At 46.6% G+C, this 24685-nt stretch overlaps 1 protein-coding gene across 2 annotated transcripts in view; it reads right to left on the minus strand.

Moving 5' to 3' along the window:
* Positions 1–980: 980 nt before the first annotated feature.
* Positions 981–24685, minus strand: part of LOC117443971 (uncharacterized) — a 30074-nt gene continuing 6369 nt past the window's right edge. For both annotated transcript variants that reach the window (XM_034079760.2, XM_034079761.2), the window contains exons 2-8: positions 8192–8517; positions 5579–5632; positions 5394–5422; positions 4158–4199; positions 3662–4072; positions 3260–3475; positions 981–2317 (exon numbers count right to left, since the gene is read on the minus strand). In XM_034079760.2, the coding sequence (XP_033935651.1) occupies positions 2057–2317; positions 3260–3475; positions 3662–4072; positions 4158–4199; positions 5394–5422; positions 5579–5632; positions 8192–8510 (1332 nt within the window). In that variant the 5' untranslated portion in view covers positions 8511–8517 and the 3' untranslated portion in view covers positions 981–2056. The remainder of the gene's footprint in view (positions 2318–3259; positions 3476–3661; positions 4073–4157; positions 4200–5393; positions 5423–5578; positions 5633–8191; positions 8518–24685) is intronic.

Genomic DNA, 24685 nt, shown 5'->3' on the forward strand with positions numbered 1-24685 from the left:
TGGTTGCGTTTCCACTTGGCCTAGTTTTGGCCCGGGGCGACTTTTTCACCTTTTTTCTGGCCCGACTAAATCGAGGTTCTCGGGCCAGGAACAACCAGTCGGCTGAGTCGGGCTGATTATGCTAAACTAGAGAGAGAATCGCTGGCAAGGGGCTACAACTACAACAACATGAACATATCTGACCGTGATTTAATTGATGCCGAAGTAACAACACACTGATACCGGTTAGTAAACACCATGAGTTAATGCTTTGAGTCTGCAGACAGACGGCAGAGAAACACCTTTAAAATGCGTGTTTTCTGAATGGAGATCGGCTAAACTAACGTTATATATGCTCCGACCGTCCACACTCACAACAACGGCCTACAGACATAAATAAAGCAGCGACTGTATCCTCCATGACACAGACAGTCTGTGGTTTGGACTGGTTTCACTTCTGTCTGGTTTCTGAACAGATATGAGGAGCTGTGAGCTCTGAGTGCTAAGAGCTAACGGCTGTGTTATTTTTTGGGGCGCTCATTGAAGATGACGTCACGGCTCCGCCTACACTGCATTACTATAGTAACTGCCCTAGTTCCTAAACTGTAATGGAAGCGCAGCATTAAAGTGAGCCGGGCCTAATAAGGCCTAACCAAACCGAGCGAGGCCTGCAGTGGAAACGCGCCATAAGTTGATGCGATATGATTGGATTGTGAGGCAAGGGAAGCCAGCCGCCTCTGGCTTCCCTTGGCATGGCCCTGACTAATCACAGGTTGGCAGGGGAATGACGTGAGCCTCATCTGATTGGTCAATCCCTCCATTTTTTTCACCAAGGGAAGCCAGATTCGGCTATCCTCCTCTCGCAACGGAGAGTGCAATCTACTGTTTCACCATAACATCTAGAGGGGCGCTGTTTCACTCTTTGTAAAATACTCAATGAGAATGGGGGAGAGACGGGCCGGCAGCAACACACAGCAAAGAATTTCCGAAACTATACGAAGTGTTTTTATTTATTTATTAAAATTATAACTACAATCCGAAAAAACAGGAGAAGCCTGGCTTCCCTTGGCCTCCAGGAGAAAACGCCACTGATTATAAGTCTGGCTAAGATCAGATAACTTTAACAAGATGCCTGAGTGCTTAGTGCCAGGCTGTTATCATACCAGCAATGGGTCTTGCTCGTTCTTTCGCTTCCCGTCTGATGAAAGGACCAGGAGTGGCTGGATCAAGTTAGCTAGCTAGCTAGTAGCTAGCACGTTAGTTAGCATTACAGCCGTGTCATTTTTATTAGCCTTAACATGAAGTAACATCAAGTAACCCAACATGTTAAACAGTGAGAGGAGCAGTCTTATTTCGTGAGCCCTTTGAAGAGTACTGTCACCGGTGTGATCATTCTATAATACACCATTTAAGCCCGGGGGAGAAATGCTAACGCTACATTAGCATCTGCAAACCTGCATCTGTATTTAAAATGCACAGTCCTGAATGTGGGGATCTACAGGACACACATGTTCAGAGTAAAGGCTTTCACATTACAATAATTATAATTTGATTGAAATGTACATTTCACACCACAGCGGAACACCAAAGCAGGACCAACAATCACACATTGACTTCCTTGACTAACAAGAGAAAGATTCATTCATTTAAATAAATATTTAACCAGAAAGGGGCCGGTTCTAAAGGGTCTCCAGTCAGCCCGATGAGAGGGGTCCGCTGTGCGCATGGCATCATCAACAGACGTCGTTTCAGAGTGACGCTTGAGTGAACGAGGACGTCCCAATGAATACCTGGGGACTCCTCTGTTCTCGCGTCACCTCCTCGTGTCTCTCGCTCGCATCTTACGGAGGCGGAGCTAAGACGCAAGGAAGGGAGGCGAGTGAGGGAAAGGAGGAGTCGAGGAGGGGTATTGGGATGAGTCTAGAGAGACTGCAGCCATCCTCAGGTTCTTTATGGAGGCCCTGATTGGGGAGAGGCTGCACCTGGAGGGAGACAATCAGGGGGAGAGACACACACACACACACACACACACACACACACACACACCACGTAACACACGAATGCTGCAGACTCCCCTTCAGATGTTCTCAGGGTCTGACATGTTGATGATTCTGTGTCCTTGTATTTCAGCCTCCACTGAGAGCGGGATTCTTTCAAGGAGATCTTTCTGAAAGTCTTTCTTCAGCTGGAAGTCGAGCGCTTTCGCCAGAAGTCGAGACGCCACGACGAGCGTGAGCAGCTTCGTGTCTACATCCACCTCCAGGTGAGTCTCCTTCAGCGTGGCTTTCTTGATCCCTCTAATCTTCAGAGCCACTTTCCGGATGAGGATGCTTTGAACCTGCGTGAAGACACGTTAACGGTCAGTGTTCAGGACGTGAGAACACATGTGCTTTCTGGGGCTCGATCTTTATTGATAGAATGTAAACATTCACTTTAGTGATTGTAGCGTCCCGGCTGAATGATGGTCAGACTCCCTAACCGATGGTATCTGTTTATTGATCACTCTTGCTTGTATACAATCATTACCAACGTAAGAGCTGGTGCCGTTATCAGCCAGGTGCTAAAAACCGAATGCAACTATTTAGTATATGTTAATTTATTCGTCATCTATCCTATGTGTTTACACGGCTCCGTTGTCCATTGACTTCCGGTAAAAGTTCCTTCAAAATAAGAGTCCCGATCTTATTACTATCAAAATAAAAGTGCAAAACGAAAACTTTACCATATAGGAAAATATTGACATTCAAATATAATCACTTCTCTAAAAGGTAACTCATTTTAAATATAGTTTATTTATATATAATAATAATATTAATATTAGTAATAAGCTTTATATTTGTAGAGCACCTATTACAACAGTAGCCGAACTGGCTTCACAGCAGTTCAACAGACAGATCAGTATATCATGACAGGATGAAAGCAATGTAGAGGAGTAGCTACATTTCAACATCTATCCACGAAGGTTAATACATGAAGACTTGAGACTCGGACTCGACTACGACTCTCCCTTTGTGACTCGGACTTGACTTGGACTCTTCTTAGGTGACTCGGACTCGAACACAGGTAATGATGACTCGGACTCGACTCGACTCGGACACTCCTTGGGTGACTCGGAGTTGGACTCGACTACGACTCTCCCTTTGTGACTCGGACTCTAACTCGAGAGTGACTCGGACTCGTGAATTGGTGACTTCACTACAACACTGTCAGTCAGAATGTTATGATGTTGAGGAAAGCTGTCATCACAGATTAAACATGTCTGACTGGAGGCTGCAGGTACCTTGGTGAGTTTGGTGAACTTCGATGAGTTGAGAGACACTCTCTCCGAGTATGTCATGTTGTTAAGAAGAAGGACGTCTCCGACTGAAAGGTCTTTGCTCTGCTTGGTGGCCTTGTCCCACATGGTGACGCTGATTTCCTCAGCTTCCTGTTTCAGTTTGAAGCTTTGCTGATTCGTCTCCTTCTCCTTCACCTTCACTTTTTTGACGGGATAGATCTGAATGAAAAGCAGCAGAGTTTAAACAAACTGCCATTGTTTGATAAATAGAATTGGTCCATTAGTTTATCTTTAGTTATCCGTGAATACATAGGTTTATAAGATCTTGAAAAGGCATTAAAAATGTAAAAGACACATTTGTTGAATGCATCACCAACCAGGCTCCAGGCTGCAGTTTGAACTCACCTGGGTGACGGTTCCTTCGACGCTCACGTGTGTCCGGGGACGAGATGATTTGATGTCTTTAATGGAGGTAAGCGGACTCTCGGGACAAAGCAGTCTCTCAGCTTCTCTCTCGAGCTCCTCCGGGACTTTGACAGCTTTTGTTTCTGACACGCTGCTCGATGCGTTGACCTTCACGTATAGTCCATCTCGTGTTAGATTCCTGAAGGTGTAGGAGCTCCCCTCTTGGATTCGTCGATGGAGATCTTTTCCGTACACCATCAGTTTGATGCTGGCCGTCTCGTCGGCGACGCACAGATAAAAATAAAACGTCTTTATCGTGGACGTGAGCAGCTCGGATTTTTTAACAACTTTCCCAACAATGGCTTCCGTCTCAAGAATTCCACTGGATTTCAGATCAAAGATGGATTTCTCCTGCACACGAAGAAAAGCCTCTCCATGAACGTAAATACAATAAATGTCTCAAAGCTGCAAGTGATAAATAAGAAATAAGATTTACCCAAGGAGCTTTTCCATCCTGGGAGTCACGAGTCTTCGGTTTCTAACGGGGCAGGAAGAAATATGTTTACTTTATATCACACAAAAGTTTACGGCCGTGACTCTTTAACCTGTTCAGCCCGAGCCTGTTTTCAGGTCTCAGGCTCGAACATGACTTTCCCAGAACAAATGACCATGTCTTCTAAAAGGGAACATTAATAATCTTGTTTCTCAAAGCAATTATGAACCTGTGAGTTGGATGCAGAAGAGTCAGAATCAATATAGATGTTTCTATTTTAAACTAAATTCAGATTGAACGCAGTAAAAAAATTTAAATTATTATTGCATCCAAATAAAATGTTTTACTTATAGTGAAAACTACCCTTGGATGATGGGAAGGTAGACTAAAAGCTTTAGGAATCCAAACTACAACATATAATAAGTACCCTGTGTCAAGATGGATGCAAAACAAGTGACATGTGACCTTTTTAGAGAGATTTAGCACAAAAAAACCCTTCTGGGGTCATTTGGGTAGATTTTCCTTATCTCTGGCCCCTCTTGCTCGATTTTGCTGATTGGCAATGGAATCGAGGGGAACTCCCACACACTCCTTATTTGGTAATGTGTGTGTGTGAGACTGCCGCATAGCCAAGACCGGAAGCTGCGATAACTCTGGTGGCTACCATTAGCAGCTACCTTTTGCTCTCCGATTTTTACATAAAAATGGAATTATGGATTATAAATAAATAATAAATTAGAGTGAGAGGATCTCCCGTAAAAGCTCCGTAAAGGTACGTGTTGTGATGTCTGAGTTTGCTTCCCCTGTCGCGAGTCCTGATCACTCAGTGATGATACTATACCTAAGTAATCTGTGGAACCTCAGCTTTAATCGGATATCTTGTCTGTGCAGCTACGATGAGTAATAAGGGTACTTTTATCTTGAGTTCTGTGCCAAAGTGCGTTAGCATTTTTCGCTAAGGGGTCATTTAGATGCTTCTTTTGAGACTTGTGTTTTGTTTTGGTAAAAATGGTTTGTGTCGGCAGTTAGCTGAGATTATTCCCATTAATCTGGTATAACACATTAATAGGTTCTTAAATATTAAGATCCCCTGAGACAGTCTCGTGAAAAAAAAGAAAAAAGAACCCGCCGAGGGGGTCCTTGGGGCTTAACAGGTTAACGATGAATGTTGTGAGTTGGGTCACGGCGGTGTGCGACAGGTGCCACGACGTCTCAAGCCTCTTCCTCTCCAACTCTTACCTTGACAGGTCGGCTTCCCTCCAGCTGATCTTTAACGGGAGAAACAGACATCACTCAGGGTCTCGTGATCAATCACTTTCTCGTTAAGAGCCCACCGGCAGCGCCAACAGAACTGAACCTAAGGTTTTAAACAGCGGACGATGCACTTGATGTGATTGGCCCAAATCTACCAACACTTCACCTACCTGCTGCAGGCCTGGTTCCTTCCTCCGGCTCCTTCTTACGTCTCCTCTTCTTCTCTGGAACATTTAAAACATGATTTACTCAGCAGAACATGATTGCTCTACACCCATGTTTATTACGTAGCAGCTCAGAGGGTCCCGTTGTGAACCCGGACATGTTCAGACCCCAAAGTCTTATGTGAGACATGTAGAGTAGGGGCCCCATAATTAGTGCTTATTTATTGAAACTGAAAGTAAGGAAGTTGTTGTACATGAGTTCTGGTCTTAATATGCGCTGCTCAATACGGGCCTAATAAGGCAGGAGTACCACAATAATAGTTATTCTCCCATAATAACACTTAACAGATATGATCTCTTCTTATGAAACAAGACATGAAACTATAATTGTGTCTAAATAACTCAAAATTAGGTATTTATATCTAAGAACATGTTCCCTATTTTAAAGTGAAGTCTTGTTCATAACCAATAAGCTAGTAGTTTGACTCTAATGGACCTGAACAGGTTCCCTATTCTAAAGTTGCCTCCTCTTCACACTTTGTAAATACATGATAGCACACAACAGTCCATGATCAAAGCAGGCACACGTTGAAATATCTGTTTTGTTAATGAACCACTGAAGAGAGGTTCAGACACATACCAACACATGTCACGTTTCTCACACATAATGCAGCCTGTACGTTTGAATAAAAACAGAGTTGATGTATTTGTGATCATACTGTGTGACCTGCTTGTATGTTCTTACACAATAGGTGTACTGTTCTCTCTGTGTTGTCCTGTCTCAGTGTGAACGTAGATTAAACAGCCAGCCAAACTCTTTTGAGAGCCAGGGAATGAGCAGCCATGCGCCTTTATTGACTTATTTGCAGTCCACTGACATTCAAACGCAGTGAAACTATAACAAAAAGAAGTTACAAGGCACGTAATGATCTCATACATGCAAGTGTAACATACACATATGAACACATAGGACCACTAAGTGTAAACAAGGTACATATAGCTAATGCTAGCTGTTCAATAAGCATGCATACAGGCTAGTATGGCTAACGCTACCGTGTATGCTAACGCTACCGTGTATGCTAACGCTAGCGCGAATGCTAACGCGAATGCTAAGGCATTTTCTCATTGTGTTTAAACCGTTTAAACCGTTTAAACATCTCCAAATGTCATCACATAAACACAAGACATGTTACTAATCCTTACAGTGTAAGTCATTGCTTTTGGACGGAATTTACCCTTTTACTTTTAATTTGTAGCAGTCTACTCCTAGATGTCTACTGCCATGCTATTCAGTTCACTTTCTCCTACGTCCTGCACCCGGTTTCCTGACTAACCTTCAGTACACATATATAAATATATAAATGTGCACATTTGAAACATACAGGTCAATATCACCTTGCTATTGGTAGCTGAGCTGTCAATACCCCAACACATATTCTTAGATATAAATACCTAATTTTATAGGTTTATAGTTTCATGTCTTGTTAATAAGTGTTATTATGGTAGAATTACTATTCTTGTGGTACTGCTGCGTTATTAGGCCCATATTGAGCAGAGCATATTAAGACCAGAACTCATGTGCAACAACTTCCTTACTTGCAATAAATCAGCACTAATTAGAGGGTTATTGAGGAAAAACTCTCAACTAATGGCTTCGTACTTGTAGAATCTGGTCATGTAGAATAAGGCATTAATAAGTGTTTTGTGATGACTAATAAAGAGCCAATATACTGCTAATATGCATGTTAATTAACAACTAGTTGATGGTTAATTTGTGTACCTTAATATAAAGTGTTAACAAATTCTCTTAAGCAACTACTATGAGCTGCTCCGACCCTCGGTCCTGACGGACTCCAAAGGTCCGACATTATACAATCCAACAAATAAATAAACACAAGGATAATTGTGTCTTATTGTTGAGTAAATAACAGTGTGTGTGGTTTAGAAAATAATACAAAATTAGAAGAAAAAAACGATGAAACAATACAGATTTCAGTTTTCTGAGCCCCTACTCTCCCCCTAACTGACGGCAACAAAAGTCCTACATTATTCAATTAAAATAAAGAAGTAAAAACAATAAGTGTGGCTTGATATTGAGTTAGACAGAGGTTGATAAACGCTGAGAGGATGGATCTGCGGAGAGCATTTAGCCGCGATCCCAACTCCTCTATTACCAGCGTTCAGGGAGCTCAATGCAAGTCAACGGGACGCCCTGATAACTCGACGCTAAAGGGCCTTGCGTTGGAAAGTGACGACAGGGACCCTGACATAACGTCAACATAGGCTGAGTTGGGAGTGAGGACGTGTTGACCAGGGGACTTTACGTCCTCTTGACACCGTCGGTTATTTACTAAAAAACTCCTAAATATACTTGTTGTTGTGCTTCTGCCTTTCTGTGTATTCTCTTCTGTAAACTCCCTCAACGGGCCGCTCGCTCTCTTTTCTTGATCGCCCTCTGGCATACGGGAGAACACTTCACTGTCCCACTTTATTGTATGCTTTCTGCCATGTCTCTACCACTTTAATTTGATTATCTGCGGGAATAAGAGGGAAACAGGAGGACACTTTATAAACGTAACATGTTACACGTATTAGTAATTTGTATGTATGTTAACGTACTGGTGTTGTCAACTGAAGAAGCCTGAACCGGGTGTGGCAAGAATATGTTCTTCAGCTCAGGGTAAGTCTCCTGGATGTCCTCATCAGTTTGCAGGAGCTTCAGGAAGGCTTGGCAGGTCTCCTCTCCTTTGTTCATGATCTTATCCACCAACTCCACAACGTGGCCCTCTGCATCTAGTTTGTTGATGCTTTTCAGATTGTTGTACTCACGTCGAGTTATCAACTTGTTCTGCTCAGCTTTGTTGAGGATTAAACTGTAGTCTGCGACCAAAGTTTCCAGAATGGATGTCTTACGTCTCAAAATGGCGTAGGCTGCCATGCTGAATCTGACCGGGAGAAAAACAACACGCATAGTAAATATATTAGTCTTTTTTTTTTCATCATAATCTGGCACCAAAAATAAAATGTATCATTTTTGTATTTACTCACGAGTTAAAAGCAACAATAAAAGCAGCAACACTAGGGGTCGACCGATTATCGGGGCCGATATTCCGCATTTGACCGATTATCGGTATCGGCCTTTTTTAAATAAAATTGCCGATAACACTTTGGCTCTGATGCGGCCGTTTCTCTGGCTGCAGTCACCACGCTCTGTACACGAGCAATGTCCCGCCCACAGCGCTATCTGATAGGCTATTACTGAAGTGTCAATCAACACTGAAGATTTTCCGGGCGGGATCCAGCCAGAGAGGCGGGACCTTCTCAGATTACAGGCAGGTGCGAAGAACGCAGACACAGACAGAGGCGAGCAGCAGCGCTGAGCGGCAGAGCCATACATGTGTTTCCAAGGTAAATCAGTTGAAAGCCGAAGTTCAATAAACATCCCAATCCCCTATGCTGAAGCTGCAGAAACAGCACGATCTATTGATCCAGTTCTATCAGCTTCCCAGTTACACAGGGACGCGGGAAGTCAGTCAGCGTGCAGCGTCTCGCAGCGGAACTGTGGTGCGGAGGGGGGGGGGGGGCTGCGAGTGGAGCCTCGCAGTTTTTCAGGTTGATATGTGAAGCTCATCAGCTAGCCAACATGTATTTAGCAAATGTTTAGCAAAATATTAGAAGTGAGGCTCCTAGACTAACGTTCTACTGTAATAGCCTCACTTTTAATAGTTTGCAAAACATTAGCTAGCACTAGTGTTTTGCAGTTGCTAGCAGTTTATTGGGATGTTATGCTAGACAGGCAGGCATTGGTTTGATATAATAAATTAAGCATTATTGTTAGTTGAGCGTGTCAGCCTGCTGCCCCACTTCTTGTCTCTCTCTCTAACTCACTGCAGACGGCTGCACTAAAGAAAGGGCTCAGAGAGGAAACCAGTTGTAAGATGTTTAATGATATATGCTTAAATGCATTTCAAAGAAGTTGTGTTGGAGTTTGTGTTTTTCTACATTTTGACACCAAGATTTTCTGATTTTACTGCAAATGTATATCGGTTCCAAATATCGGTTATCGGTCTCCTTGATTACTAATAATCGGTATCGGTATCGGCCTTGAAAAAGCCATATCGGTCGATGCCTAAGCAACACCCTTCAAAATGAATCGATATCGCTTTAAAATGTAGTTTAACTATCTAGATTGAATCCATGCTAACCTGCTGTCAGCTAACTTTTAGAACTACTTAATAATAATAATACATTGTATTTATAAAGCACCTTTCATGGCTGAAAGCAATCCAAGTGCTACAGGAGGTCGAAGAAACAAGTAAAAGAAACAAAAGTTCGATCAAAGGCTTTTTTTAAAAGAAAGGTTTTGAGGGCTTTCTTAAAGGCTTCAGTGGTCTGTGGAGTACTCAGGTGGTCTGGGAGTCCTCAGGTGGTCTGGGAGTCCGGGAGTCCTCAGGTGGTCTGGGAGTCCTCAGGTGGTCTGGGAGTCCGGGAGTCCTCAGGTGGTCTGGGAGTCCTCAGGTGGTCTGGGAGTCCTCAGGTGGTCTGGGAGTCCTCAGGTGGTCTGTGGAGTCCTCAGGTGGTCTGGGAGTCCGGGAGTCCTCAGGTGGTCTGGGAGTCCTCAGGTGGTCTGGGAGTCCTCAGGTGGTCTGTGGAGTCCTCGGGTGGTCTGTGGAGTCCTCGGGTGGTCTGGGAGTCCTCAGGTGGTCTGGGAGTCCTCAGGTGGTCTGTGGAGTCCTCGGGTGGTCTGGGAGTCCTCAGGTGGTCTGGGAGTCCTCAGGTGGTCTGGGAGTCCTCAAGTGGTCTGGGAGTCCTTAAGTGGTCTGTGGAGTCCTCAGGTGGTCTGGGAGTCCTCAGGTGGTCTGTGGAGTCCTCAGGTGGTCTGGGAGTCCTCAGGTGGTCTGTGGAGTCCTCAGGTGGTCTGGGAGTCCTCAGGTGGTCTGGGAGTCCTCAGGTGGTCTGGGAGTCCTCAGGTGGTCTGGGAGTCCTCAGGTGGTCTGGGAGTCCTCAAGTGGTCTGGGAGTCCTTAAGTGGTCTGTGGAGTCCTCAGGTGGTCTGGGAGTCCTCAGGTGGTCTGTGGAGTCCTCAGGTGGTCTGGGAGTCCTCAGGTGGTCTGTGGAGTCCTCAGGTGGTCTGGGAGTCCTCAGGTGGTCTGGGAGTCCTCAGGTGGTCTGTGGAGTCCTCAGGTGGTCTGTGGAGTCCTCAGGTGGTCTGGGAGTCCTCAGGTGGTCTTGGAGTCCTCAGGTGGTCTGTGGAGTCCTCAGGTGGTCTGGGAGTCCTCAGGTGGTCTGGGAGTCCTCAGGTGGTCTGTGGAGTCCTCAGGTGGTCTGTGGAGTCCTCAGGTGGTCTGGGAGTCCTCAGGTGGTCTGGGAGTCCTCAGGTGGTCTGGGAGTCCTCCGGTGGTCTGTGGAGTCCTCAGGTGGTCTGTGGAGTCCTCAGGTGGTCTGGGAGTCCTCAGGTGGTCTTGGAGTCCTCAGGTGGTCTGGGAGTCCTCAGGTGGTCTGGGAGTCCTCAGGTGGTCTGGGAGTCCTCAGGTGGTCTGTGGAGTCCTTAAGTGGTCTGTGGAGTCCTCGGGTGGTCTGGGAGTCCTCAGGTGGTCTTGGAGTCCTCAGGTGGTCTGGGAGTCCTCAGGTGGTCTGGGAGTCCTCAGGTGGTCTGGGAGTCCTTAAGTGGTCTGTGGAGTCCTCGGGTGGTCTGGGAGTCCTCAGGTGGTCTGGGAGTCCTCGGGTGGTCTGGGAGTCCTCAGGTGGTCTGGGAGTCCTCAGGTGGTCTGGGAGTCCTCAGGTGGTCTGGGAGTACTCAGGTGGTCTGGGAGTGCTCAGGTGGTCTGGGAGTCCTCAGGTGGTCTGGGAGGGAATTCCACAGGTGAGGAGCAGCTGCACAGAGAGCCCGATCCCCCATTGTGCGGAGTTTGGTCCTGGGGGGGCGAAGCAGATGGGTCGTTGTGGAGCGGAGGTTGCGTTTGGAGGTCTGTGATGTGGGTAGTTATTTGAGGTATGATGATGGAGCGTTCCCGTGGACGCCCTGATGGGCGAGCAGTGCGATCTTGTATTCGACCCTGAATGAGACCGGAAGCCAGTGGAGGGAATGAAGGACCGGGGTGATGTGGTGGTACGTTCTCACCCTCATCTTAGCGGCCCTGTTCTGAACCTATTGGAGCTTCTGAAGGCTTCTGCCAGGAGTCCCGCTGAGGAGAGCGTTGCAGTAGTCGAGCCTTGAGGAAACGAAGGCATGGACCAGCTGTTCAGCCTCTGACGGGGAGAGTGTGGGACGGAGTTTGGCATTGTTCCTGAGGTGGTAGAAGGAGGTGTTTGATGTGGGTGTCAAAGGTCAGATGTCGGTCCAATCTTACACCCAGGTTGGTAACTGCTGCGGAGAGCGGTATGTTCTGGCCAGAACAGGTGATGTGGGTTATGGGGGATGGCTGGACCTGGTTTGGGGTGCCAACTAAAATAGCCTCTGTTGTGGAGCTATTGAGCTGCAGGAAGTGTTGCTGCGTCCAAGCCTTTATCTCCTCAATGCAGGCGTTAAGGGATGTTGATGGGAACGGTGATGATGATGGTGACAGTGAGGAAGCATGTGGGATAGGGTCTGTCTTTATATATAGCTGCGTGAGGACTCCGGAGGCCGGGCAGGACCCGGTGTCGGCCGGACAGGAACCAGAGCCGGTGGGACAGACTTTGGCAGGATCCCCCACGGAAGAGGACCAGGAGTTGGCCGGACCCCCGGCGAGACAGGTGACGGCGGGACCCCCAACGGGACAGGACATGGAGCTGGCAGGACCCCTAGCAGAACCTCCAACGGCACAGGACACAGGGTTGGCAGGACCCCCGGCAGAACCTCCAACGGCACTTGAGTGGAGACTGGAGGGGGGACTTGAGGGCAGTGGTGTAGTCTACGTGATGCGCTGGTATACGCCGCATACCCACTAGAAAATGCCAGTGATTTCCGTATACCCTTTTAAAAATGAGCGATGATACGTAACAACATCATTTTGTGACCGCGCTTTCACGCTTTCGCCCCTTCTGTGTTAATACTTTTGGACGTCTGGGGCTTCCGTCGCCTGTGGCCTGTTGCTAAGCAACAGCAACACACTTTGTTCGGCTCTGACAAACCCCACGTTTCTCTAACGTTATCAGAATTTGATCCGTCCACCATTCAAGTTCGCGGAGCGCTAAACAGGAAGCAAACATGAAACGAAAACAGACGACAATATTTACATGTGTTCAGAAGCCCTATTCCCACTACAGAAGAAGAGCCGGGTCAGACGGCGGTCTAAAGGGGACAGAGAACGAGCCCGGCGGTTATCATTAACGTAGCTGTAGCTAACTAGCTAGCTAACTTGATCAACGTCAGTGGTGGATCAATGTGTGTGTGTGTGTGTGTGTGTGTGTGTGTGCAGTCATAAACAGAAGTATTATCTCCTTGTGTCGGACCCAGAGAGCTCCTGGCCAGCCTCGTGGACTGAAAGTCAGGCGATGGCCTTTAAGAACAGGCGTCCTTGGTTAGAGTGGAGGGGCAGAAAGTGGGGTAAATGTCAGCACACATGCAAAGGAGGAAAGCTGATCTCAACAACAGACATTCAGAAAGTCAATGACTATGTGAGTTCATTCATGGTCATGTTAAAAGTGCATTTAAACATTTGCACATTACTATACGTTAGTTACCAGTAGTTGTCATATCATTAGCTATTGAAAAAGTGGAACATTGTTCTCCTTTTATCTGCTTGTCATGCATGTGTTAGCCATGATGTAAATATTGTAAGCAGTTTATTAAATACTTCTGAGTAAATCTTGGCTCTTTTCTGCAGATGGTAAAAACGTGTATTATGCTAATTAGTCATGGTTTTGTTTATTTCCAGGTTGTGCTCTTTGCAGCGCTACACAATCAGTCCTCACAGAACGACGAGTGTCTGTGTCTGAGGCGTGGGTGCACGTTAAGACCCAGTCCTCAGATTCAAGCAGATCAGCATCTCTGGCCTCTTTGAGAAACAAGATTAGACGACACGAGACGTCCAGAGGCAGAGATGGGGACTCGAGTCGCACTTAAGTCGCACACACAGAGACTTCAGACTCGACTTGGACTCGTGTGTTGGGACTCGTGAACAGTCACTAGAGGCTTCTCAATACTCACATTTCCCCTCCTCGACTCCTCGACTCCTCGGTCCTCCGGTAGTGACCCGGAAATGAATTTCAGCGCGCCATTTTGAAGGACGTCTCATTTCTCTAAATGCACACCGAGGACCGAGGATCGAGCGTCGAGGAGGCTCTCTGGAGGAGCTATAACCGAGGAGAGAGGAGAGAGGAGAGAGGAGAGAGGAGAGAGGAGAGGAGGCTCTCTGGAGGAGCTATAACCGAGGATACACTGATGTTTCCTCCACGGCTCCTCCGCGGATGCATTTCCGGGAACGGTGGAGGCGTGACGCACGGCCGGACTTATCTCAGCCAATCACAGCTCTGCTACGGCTGTAGCCTGATTGCTTTAGGAGCTGTAGGTGTGTGTGGTACAGTGTGTAGGTGTGTGTGGTACAGTGTGTAGGTGTGTGTGTTGTACAGTGTGTAGGTGTGTGTGGTACAGTGTGTAGGTGTGTGTGGTACAGTGTGTAGGTGTGTGTGGTACAGTGTGTAGGTGTGTGTTGTACAGTGTGTAGGTGTGTGTTGTACAGTGTGTAGGTGCGTGTGGTACAGTGTGTAGGTGTGTGTTGTACAGTGTGTAGGTGTGTGTGGTACAGTGTGTAGGTGTGTGTGGTACAGTGTGTAGGTGTGTGTGGTACAGTGTGTAGGTGTGTGTTGTACAGTGTGTAGGTGTGTGTTGTACAGTGTGTAGGTGGTGTGGTACAGTGTGTAGGTGTGTGTTGTACAGTGTGTAGGTGTGTGTGGTACAGTGTGTAGGTGTGTGTGGTACAGTGTGTAGGTGTGTGTGGTACAGTGTGTAGGTGTGTGTTGTACAGTGTGTAGGTGGTGTGTTGTACAGTGTGTAGGTGTGTGTGTGTACAGTGTGTAGGTGTGTGTGGTACAGTGTGTAGGTGTGTGTTGTACAGTGTGTAGGTGTGTGTGGTACAGTGTGTAGGTGTGTGTTGGTACAGTGTGTAGGTGTGTGTGGTACAGTGTGTAGGTGTGTGTGGTACAGTATGTAGGTGTGTGTGGTACAGTGTGTAGGTGTGTGTGGTACAGTGTGTAGGTGTGTGTGGTACAGTGTGTAGGTGTGTGTGGTACAGTGTGTAGGTGTGTGTGGTACAGTGTGTAGGTGTGTGTGGTACAGTGTGTAGGTGTGTGTGGTACAGTGTGTAGGTGTGTGTGGTACAGTGTGTAGGTGTGTGTGGTACAGTATTGTAGGTGTGTGTGGTACAGTGTTGTAGGTGTGTGTTGTACAGTGTGTAGGTGTGTGTGGTACAGTGTGTAGGTGTGTGTTGTACAGTGTGTAGGTGTGTGTTGTACAGTGTGTAGGTGTGTGTGGTACAGTGTGTAGGTGTGTGTGGTACAGTGTGTAGGTGTGTGTGGTACAGTGTGTAGGTGTGTGTGGTACAGTGTGTAGGTGTGTGTTGTACAGTGTGTAGGTGTGTGTGTTGTACAGTGTGTAGGTGTGTGTGGTACAGTGTGTAGGTGTGTGTTGTACAGTGTGTAGGTGTGTGTGGTACAGTGTGTAGGTGTGTGTGTGTACAGTGTGTAGGTGTGTGTGGTACAGTGTGTAGGTGTGTGTGGTACAGTGTGTAGGTGTGTGTTGGTACAGTGTGTAGGTGTGTGTGGTACAGTGTGTAGGTGTGTGTGGTACAGTGTGTAGGTGTGTGTTGGTACAGTGTGTAGGTGTGTGTTGTACAGTGTGTAGGTGTGTGTTGTACAGTGTGTAGGTGTGTGTGGACCTGTGGTTACAGTGTGTCGGTGTGTGTTGTACAGTGTGTAGGTGTGGTGTGTACAGTGTTGTTGTAGGTGTGGTGTTGGTACAGTTGTTGTAGGTGTGTGTGTTGTTCAAGTGTGTTTAGGATGGGTGTTGTACAGTGTGTAGGTGGTGTGTTTGGTACAGTGTGTTGTAGGTGTGTGTGGTACAGTGTGTAGGTGGTTGTGTTTTGTACAGTGTGAGGTGTGTGTGGTACAGTGTAGGTGTGTGTTGACATTTTTGTACAGTGTGTCAGTGTGTGGTGGTACCGTGTGTAGGTGTGTGTTGTACAGTTGTGAGGTGTGTTGTGTGTACAGTGTGTCGGGGTTGGTGGTACAGTGTGTGTAGGTGTGTGGTGTACAGTGTGTAGGTGTGTGTTGTACTAGTGTGTAGGTGTGTGTGTACAGTGTGTAGGTGTGTGTACGTGTTGTGTGTGTAGGGTGTGTGTACAGTGGTAGGTGTGGTTGTACAGTGCGCAGATGCGGCGGACAGACGGGTCTCAGTTGGTTTGATGTCCTTACTTTTAATACTTGCAAATACAACTTTTGGCCCGTAATTTCAATTCCCCATTTCAGCGACCAGAGAGAGGGGGGGGGTATATCCAGTCTCTGATTGTGTTACGTTATTATGAGAGTGCTCTCATGCTTTAAATTGCATATATTTATATAAATATATTTGTGTGTGTCTGTGTGTCCGCATCTGTAGCCTGGTATTGTCTCATTATACCGCACTCTCAATGAATTCAAAGTAAATATGTGGGGGAACAATGTTCAGCTGATCTAACAGAGATTATAAAATATGACAAAACACTCCAGCTGATGCAGCTGTTGCCACGTCATAATGAACGGACGTCGCTTTAAAATGACCGCTCAGAGGAGAGGAGTTCTCATTTCTTTAAACGTCTGCTGCTTCCCCTCCTCTCTCCTCGGTTCCCCTCCTCTCTCCTCGCTTCCCCTCCTCTCTCCTCGGTTCCCCTCCTCGGTCCTCCGCTCGCATCTCCTGTGGGCGGGACTAAGTATCGAGGAGGGGAGTCGAGGAGGGGAGTCGAGGAGGGGAAATTTGAGTATTGAGAAGCCTCTATTGTGTTTTCTATTTAGGCGTATTGAAGGTGGGGTAGGTACATCTGAGAGAAACCGGCTCGAGATCGCTAGAATTTGAAAATACACAACCGGAGATCATCTGCTAGAGGCTGCTACTTCCTTATAGAGCCCGCCTCCTCCAACACACACGAACGCGCACTTGACCAATGAGGGCAGAGATCAGTGTGTGCCCAGATGGAAGGCTGACAGGCAGGCAGGCCATCCAGTTACTTTAGCCGGGCTCATTACGCAGACGTGCGCGCCTCTGTTACTACCTCGTAGTAACACCATGGCGACCGGCGGCCAGTGATGTACCTGAACGCGTTCAATGAACGATCGTTCATGAACGCGTTCATATTTTGGGCGAACGTGAACTGAACGTACTGTATTTCCGCTAGATGAACGTAATTGAGAACGCGTTCATTCTCAGCGCTGTATAACGGCGTTCAAAAGTGCGTTCATTCTCAGCACTGTATTATACGGCGTTCAAAAGTGTGCCAGATTTCATATGCCTTTCAGCCGAAAACCCAGTTAAAACACACCGTAAACAGGCTTCAAAATAATGCGGAAAACCACCCAATTTGGCAACAGCAAGCTGCCTGTGACGCGTACGCGCCTGTCACCCCTGGCTGTCGCACTAAAATATAAATATACTAAATATATCAGACTCCTCACAACAAACAATGTGGAACCGCGGAACCGGCGAGCATTGAATGAATGAATGAATTAGTATGGACGAAGCCAAGAGCAGCTGCAGCAGCACTCGCTCAGAGTGAGAGTCTACGGCAGGGGTGGGGAACCTCCGGCCTCCGTATACGGCCCGCGAGACAATTTGGTACGGCCCTCGAGGTAATTTATAAACACACGCAAAAAATGAAAGAAATCTAGACCGCAAACAAATTAAACAAGCGAGTGCCTGTTTTTCCTGGCCAAGATCAGGGTCCTTGAACACAACACGAGCCTAACGTGTCATCACGTGGTATATGTCTCGACTGACAGGGGTGCAGTTCTGACGGAGAGCACCAGAACGCCACTCCAGCACTTCAGAAATTGCAGAAAGTCCATACACATGCCGCAGTTTCTGCGTGTCTGTGTCTTTAGTTGAAAGCCCAGTGGCGATCTGCTCATCTGTCATACAGTCAATAACTTTGTTGTTATCATTAGCATCTGGTTAGCTAGCTATGCTAACGAATATAAGAAGCTTTGTCTACAACCAGTGAGGTAAAGGCACATCTTTATATGATCATTATAGTTATAAAAAAAATAAGAGAATAAAGTAAACAGGTATAAAATACTATAGTTATTAATAAAGAAGAATACAGTTTGAAAGGGGAGTGATTTGTCAAATATCCATAAATTAAAAGTAAATCTGTTTACAGTTCTGTTTCATCTGGGTGTTGAGAGATGTATCCATCGATCTCCTAATGTTGCTCTCAAAGTGCACCAGATTGATGCTTTTAACTTCAACATTTAAAAAAAATCTAAACTAAATACATTTGCACACATCTTGTGTCCAGATCTTTCTGTTTTGGTGGTCACGCCACACCCTGCACGTGCATGCATACGCGAGTCATGGTGAGATATCTGGATTAAGAGGTTGCTTTTTCTTTGCACAGAATGAAATGAATGGGCTGTGATTTTAGTTTTTTTAAGCAGAGGTCAATAACTTGTACGGCCCTCTGAGGATATTGTAAAAATTGAAATGGCCCATTAACATCGTACAGGAGACAAATAATAGCTCGCAGCAACGTATTGAAAAAATAACTATGAACTATAAATTAGTTCATTTTTGAAACCATGAACTTTAGTTCAACATTTTGAATTATGAACTATGAACTGAACTAGTTCATTTTAAAATATGTGAACTGTGAACTGAACTAGTTCATGTAGAAAGTGAACTTTCCCAACACTGCCGGCGGCACACCTGCGGCTGTACCGCTTGTAATTAGGTTCAACTACAACAACTTCGAACAAAACGCCGGCGGCGCCAACAAAAGGAGCGCACACTGCAAAGTCTGCAATATCAAAATCAAGGATGCTGGCGCAACAACGTCGGATTTCATCAGGCACTTGAAAAGTCACCCGGAGAGGTCAGTCACATTAACGCACGGACGGTTAGCAAACATGTTTAGCTCAGCATCAGCTATGCTAACTTAGCTTGCTACTAGCTTTGTCTTTGTGATGCTAACTTAGCTTGCTACTAGCTTTGTCTTTGTGATGCTAACTTAGCTTGCTGCTAGCTTTGTCTTTGTGATGCTAACTTAGCTTGCTGCTAGCTTTGTCTTTGTGATGCTAACTTAGCTTGCTGCTAGCTTTGTCTTTGTGATGCTAACTTAGCTTGCTGCTAGCTTTGTCTTTGTGATGCTAACTTAGCTTGCTGCTAGCTTTGTCTTTGTGATGCTAACTTAGCTTGCTGCTAGCTTTGTCTTTGTGATGCTAACTTAGCTTGCTGCTAGCTCTGTAACTGAATATTTGAAAAGATGAGTGAATGTTTGTCACACTTGTTTGAGTTGAGTGGCGTTGACATCCAACTCTTGACATGACATAAAAAAGGTCGGTAACGTTAATCATTACGTTCCGCTGCCACCATCTACTGGTTAACGTTAAACGTAGAGAAATACATAGTTACATACATAAATACATCTGTGGGTTTATAGGCAGGTTACAGGTTTATTGTTGACCACGTAGCGTTAATGTTACAGGTTTATCAGGTTACCATGACACTGGCTTTGAGTGAGAGGATAGAGGAATATGTTTATTAATAGTAGACTTAAAATATGTCATTAGAGACCCAGTGTAATTAAACAATACGGTTGCAGAGGTGCAGTATATAGCTGTGCAGTATTCTTAACAGACTGGATAGCAGCAGACGATAGAAGGCTGATTACAACCAGAAGAGACATGAGACTTTTATTTTTTTAGAGACTTGAGACTTGACTTGGACTCGTGACCAAAGACTTGAGACTTGATCAAGTCTCACCCCACAAAGACTTGAGACTTGATCAAGTCTCACCCCACAAAGACTTGAGACTTGATCAAGTCTCACCCCACAAAGACTTGAGACTTGATCAAGTCTCACCCCACAAAGACTTGAGACTTGATCAAGTCTCACCCCACAAAGACTTGAGACTTGATCAAGTCTCACCCCACAAAGACTTGAGACTTGATCAAGTCTCACCCCACAAAGACTTGAGACTTGATCAAGTCTCACCCCACAAAGACTTGAGACTTGGACTTGCAAAAAAAGACTTGTGAACATCTCTGTCCAGAGCGCACAACACAGCCCAGGAGCTCACGGAGGAGGGTGGACAGGGTGTAGGTGGACATGTGGTGAGAGCTGTGTCAGAGACGGTGTTCGCAGAGACAGATTCTGTATTCAGAACAGCATCCTATCTTGCGAAGATGAACCGACCTTTTACTGACCACGATAGTCTCATTGCGCTTCAGGAAACAAATGGTGCCAACATGGGCACTAGTCTGCCCTCAAGGCACAGTTCCACACACATTGCAGTGTCCCCTCAGTATTATGACGTCTTCTAGCAAGTTGTCTGTTCTCATTGACGAGGCTACATCTATCGGCCACACATCTGCAGTGATGGTCAACTTGAACGCCTCAGTGGATGGAGCTACTCCTGCATGTTTGTTCCTGGAGCTGGTTGAGCTGAGAGCCAAAGGGCAGAGGATGTAGAAGGAGCTCTGCTGTTTGGACACGGCAGGCTTCACTGGAGAGTGGCTTCAAAAGAACTGGGTCTCTTGTTTCTGACGGAGCCAGTGTCGCGTTAGGCCAGAACTCTGGTGAGGCAACCAGGCTGACGGCAAGGCACCCTAACCTCTCCACATGGCACTGCATGCACCACCGTGTGGAACGGGCTGTATCTGATGCTGTGGACGAGCTTCAGGCAGTCAGCCACTTCAAAGTGTTCCTCGAGAAGATCCACAATCTCTACAGTCAGTCCGATAAACATCCACGAGAGCTTCTGGAGCAGCACGAGAAGTGGGCTCGCAAGTCCTGAACATTGGCAGTTTTAAGTACGCGATGGGTGGCCAGCAGTTTCCGTTCTGTAGAGGCTGTGTGGACATCCTACGAAGCACTCATAGCGACCAAACAAGAGGCAGCAAAGAGAGACGAACGTATCGAGGTCTGGCACGTCGAATGCAAAGCAAGGAATTCCCGTGTGACCTCGGACTCATGTTTGATGCACTGTCTGAACTTGCAAACCTGTCTCAGCAACTCCAGGCCCATTCTGTCACACTCTTGAGAGAGCAGACCATCTTCTGAAGCGCACCATCAGAGTGCTGGCATCCTTCAAAGATACCCAAGGAGAGAAATCAGAGGAGGCACTGACTGCTTTGGGACATTTAGGATCTGTTCCCTTGGAGTCAAACGCAAAGCTCACACCAATCAATGCAAAACAATTCCTACAAGATCAACAGCTTGGAGAAGCGCCTCTCCTTTGAGGGTGAATGCTTCATGCTCTCAGTGTTCTGGACGCAGGCAACGTGCCATCAACCCCTGCATGCGGCATCATGCTGAGGCACACGTGAAGCGACTCTGCAGGCGGCTCAATCCTGGTGAAGAGCAAGCAGTTCGTGGTCTGAGAGATTCCTTGAGCACCCAGACAGCGAGCCTGAACGCTTAAAGCCACTCGTACGATGCATGCAGACCGTCCCTTGCAGCGCTGCTGAGTGAGAGAGGGGCTTCAGTCTCATGAACAATATATGCACAGACGAGAGATCGACGCTGATGTTGTCAAATGTAAGTACTTTGATGATGATCAGCATCAAAGGCCCCTGTAACACTTTGAGCCAAGGAAGGAAGTCACAACATGGCTGAGAAGCCATCGCTCTGCCACGCAAGCAAGGAGGCAATGCACACCTCAGAGGCCTGAGTACAAACACGTCTGGAAAGCTCTGTAGACTACCAGACTATGTCTAGAAGTGTTCCATCCTTTGTTCGGGGCTTGTGGACGAACCCAGCGAACCCAGCGAACCCAGTGAACCCAGTGTGGACATGTTGAGGTGAAGCTACTTTGTCTCGTAGCACTTCAAGGATGTTTGCTTGTTCATTTAAGCTGATACAGAACATAGTTTGACCATGATGTATGGAAGATAATAGGGCTGAACAAGTTTGAATAAATATCTAATGCATTGAAAAATATGTTTAAAATGATTATTGTGTGATATTTGTGCAGATCTATGCGAAACACAGATGTTTTCTAAGTGCAGAATATGATGTGTGGGCCGTCTGTAGCATGGCCGTATTTATTGTATATTACTTGAAAATTGCAGTCGGCCAAATGTCGATTCATTGTTCAACCCTAGAAGAGAAGTGGGCTTTTTCCATCATTGTTCATTCTTTTATTTTTGTATTGCTAATGTCACTGGCAGTTACAAGTCACATACAAATGCTTATAATACATGTTGATAACACATAACAGTCTCAAGACTAGTTATGCATTAGTGAGTGTGTTCATGAGGTGTCGCTCCGCGATGCGTCGCTCTAGGATGCATGAATACAATTATTACAGTATACCCACTACAAAAAAGTAGACTACACCACTGCTTGAGATGGAACTGGAGAGGGAACTGGAGAGGAGACTTGAGAGGGGACTCGAGAGGGGACTCGAGAGGGAGCTCGAGAGGGGACTCGAGAGGTGACTCTCGAGGTGACTTGAGAGGGGACTTGAGAGGGGACTTGAAAGGAAACTGGAGAGGGAGCTCGAGAGGGGACTTGAGAGGTGACTTGAGAGGGGACTTGAAAGGAAACTGGAGAGGGGGCTCGAGAGGGGACTCGAGAGGGAACTCGAGAGGAGACTTGAGAGGTGACTTGAGAGGGGACTTGAGAGGAAACTGGTGAGGGGACTCTCGAGGTGACTTGAGAGGATCTGCTCAAGTGAACCTGTTACTCAGGTCTCAGTGGGTCACTCAACCCTGCATTACAATAGGCAGGGCCTTTCAGCTGTCGCCCATCAGCTGTAGAGAGGTAACTAATCAGAGGGGCGTGGCCCCACAGCTGTGAGAACTCAGCAATCAGGCGTCCCTTTAGGCAGCTCTTTCCTGGAGCGTCAGACAGCCGAAGACTGACAAAGACATTGGAGTCCTGCGGGAGTCAAAGACTGACAAAGACATTGGAGTCCTGCGGGAGTCAAAGACTGACAAAGACATTGGAGTCCTGCGGGAGTCACGAGGGTGGCAAAGACATTGGAGTCCTGCGGGAGTCAAAGACCGACAAAGACATTGGAGTCCTGCGGGAGTCACGAGGGTGGCAAAGACATTGGAGTCCTGCGGGAGTCAAAGACCGACAAAGACATTGGAGTCCTGCGGGAGTCACGAGGGTGGCAAAGACATTGGAATCCTGCGGGAATCAAAGACTGGCAAAGACATTGGAGTCCTGCGGGAGTCACGAGGGTGGCAAAGACATTGGAGTCCTGCGGGAATCAAAGACTGGCAAAGACATTGGAGTCCTGCGGGAATCAAAGACTGGCAAAGACATTGGAGTCCTGCGGGAATCAAAGACTGGCAAAGACATTGGAGTCCTGCGGGAGTCACGAGGGTGGCAAAGACATTGGAGTCCTGCGGGAGTCACGAGGGAGGCAAAGACATTGGAGTCCTGCGGGAGTCAAAGACTGACAAAGACATTGGAGTCCTGCGGGAGTCAAAGACTGACAAAGACATTGGAGTCCTGCGGGAGTCAAAGACTGACAAAGACATTGGAGTCCTGCGGGAGTCACGAGGGTGGCAAAGACATTGGAGTCCTGCGGGAGTCAAAGACCGACAAAGACATTGGAGTCCTGCGGGAGTCACGAGGGTGGCAAAGACATTGGAGTCCTGCGGGAATCAAAGACTGGCAAAGACATTGGAGTCCTGCGGGAATCAAAGACTGGCAAAGACATTGGAGTCCTGCGGGAATCAAAGACTGGCAAAGACATTGGAGTCCTGCGGGAGTCACGAGGGGTGGCAAAGACATTGGAGTCCTGCGGGAGTCACGAGGGAGGCAAAGACATTGGAGTCCTGCGGGAGTCAAAGACTGACAAAGACATTGGAGTCCTGCGGGAGTCAAAGACTGACAAAGACATTGGAGTCCTGCGGGAGTCAAAGACTGACAAAGACATTGGAGTCCTGCGGGAGTCACGAGGGTGGCAAAGACATTTCATTTCATTTCAATTTCAAACCTTTATTTATTCAGATTGGTCCCATTGAGATCATAGATCTCTTTTTCACAGAGACCTGCAGCATATAGGTTCCACATGAAACATAAAACAATAAAGGACATTATACATTATATTTACAGGATACATAGTTATAGACATTTACAAGTGCCCATTGTATCAGCAAGCATTTCATTTAGCCTAGCTTTAAAAACATGCAGAGGAATGAGATTGCTCAGTTTCAATTCTTGCTGAAGATTGTTCCAGCAAGTGGAGCTGCGCATAAAAGCTGTCTCACCTGAGACAGTCCTTGCTCTCGGCACATCTAACAAGACCACATCATGTGACCTCAGACAATAGCTGCTTCCAACTCTCTGTGTGATCAGAGAGCAGATATAATACGGGAGTTTACCAACAAAGCTTTATAGATGAACGTGTACCAGTGACTGAGCCTCCGTACAGAGAGAGATGGCAGACCTGCCTTGGTATACAGGGTACAGTGATGAGTCAGCGCTTTACAATTAGTGACAAATCTCAGAGCGCTGTGATACGCAGCATCCAATTTGCTCAGGTAATTGGCAGGTGCATTCATATAGACCAGATCCCCAGAGTCCAGCACAGGTCAAAGGTCACAGAGCCTTTTCCTGGCCTCCAGGAGAAGCAGGACTTGTTTCTGAAAAAGAAACCTAGCCTAACCCTCAGCTTTTTTAGCAGGTTATTGACATGAAGTTTAAAAGAGAGACAATCATCAAGCAGATACCAAGGTATTTGTAACAGGCAACAACTTCAAGTTTTGTTCCTTGCGTAGTTACAATATCTAAAACAGGCTCTGGAGTCTGTTTAGCTTTAGAAAAGAGCATTACCTTGGTTTTATCCACATTTAAAAGAAGCTTGAGTTCAGAGAGCTGAGTCTGAATAATGTTAAAAACAGCCTGTAATTTAACAACAGCCTCTTTAATGAGGGACCTGCACAATACATCACAGTATCATCTGCATAAAAATGTAAAGTAGCTTCA

The sequence above is a fragment of the Pseudochaenichthys georgianus genome, unplaced genomic scaffold, assembly GCF_902827115.2.
Source record: "Pseudochaenichthys georgianus unplaced genomic scaffold, fPseGeo1.2 scaffold_717_arrow_ctg1, whole genome shotgun sequence".
NCBI classification, from domain to species: Eukaryota; Metazoa; Chordata; class Actinopteri; order Perciformes; family Channichthyidae; genus Pseudochaenichthys; species Pseudochaenichthys georgianus.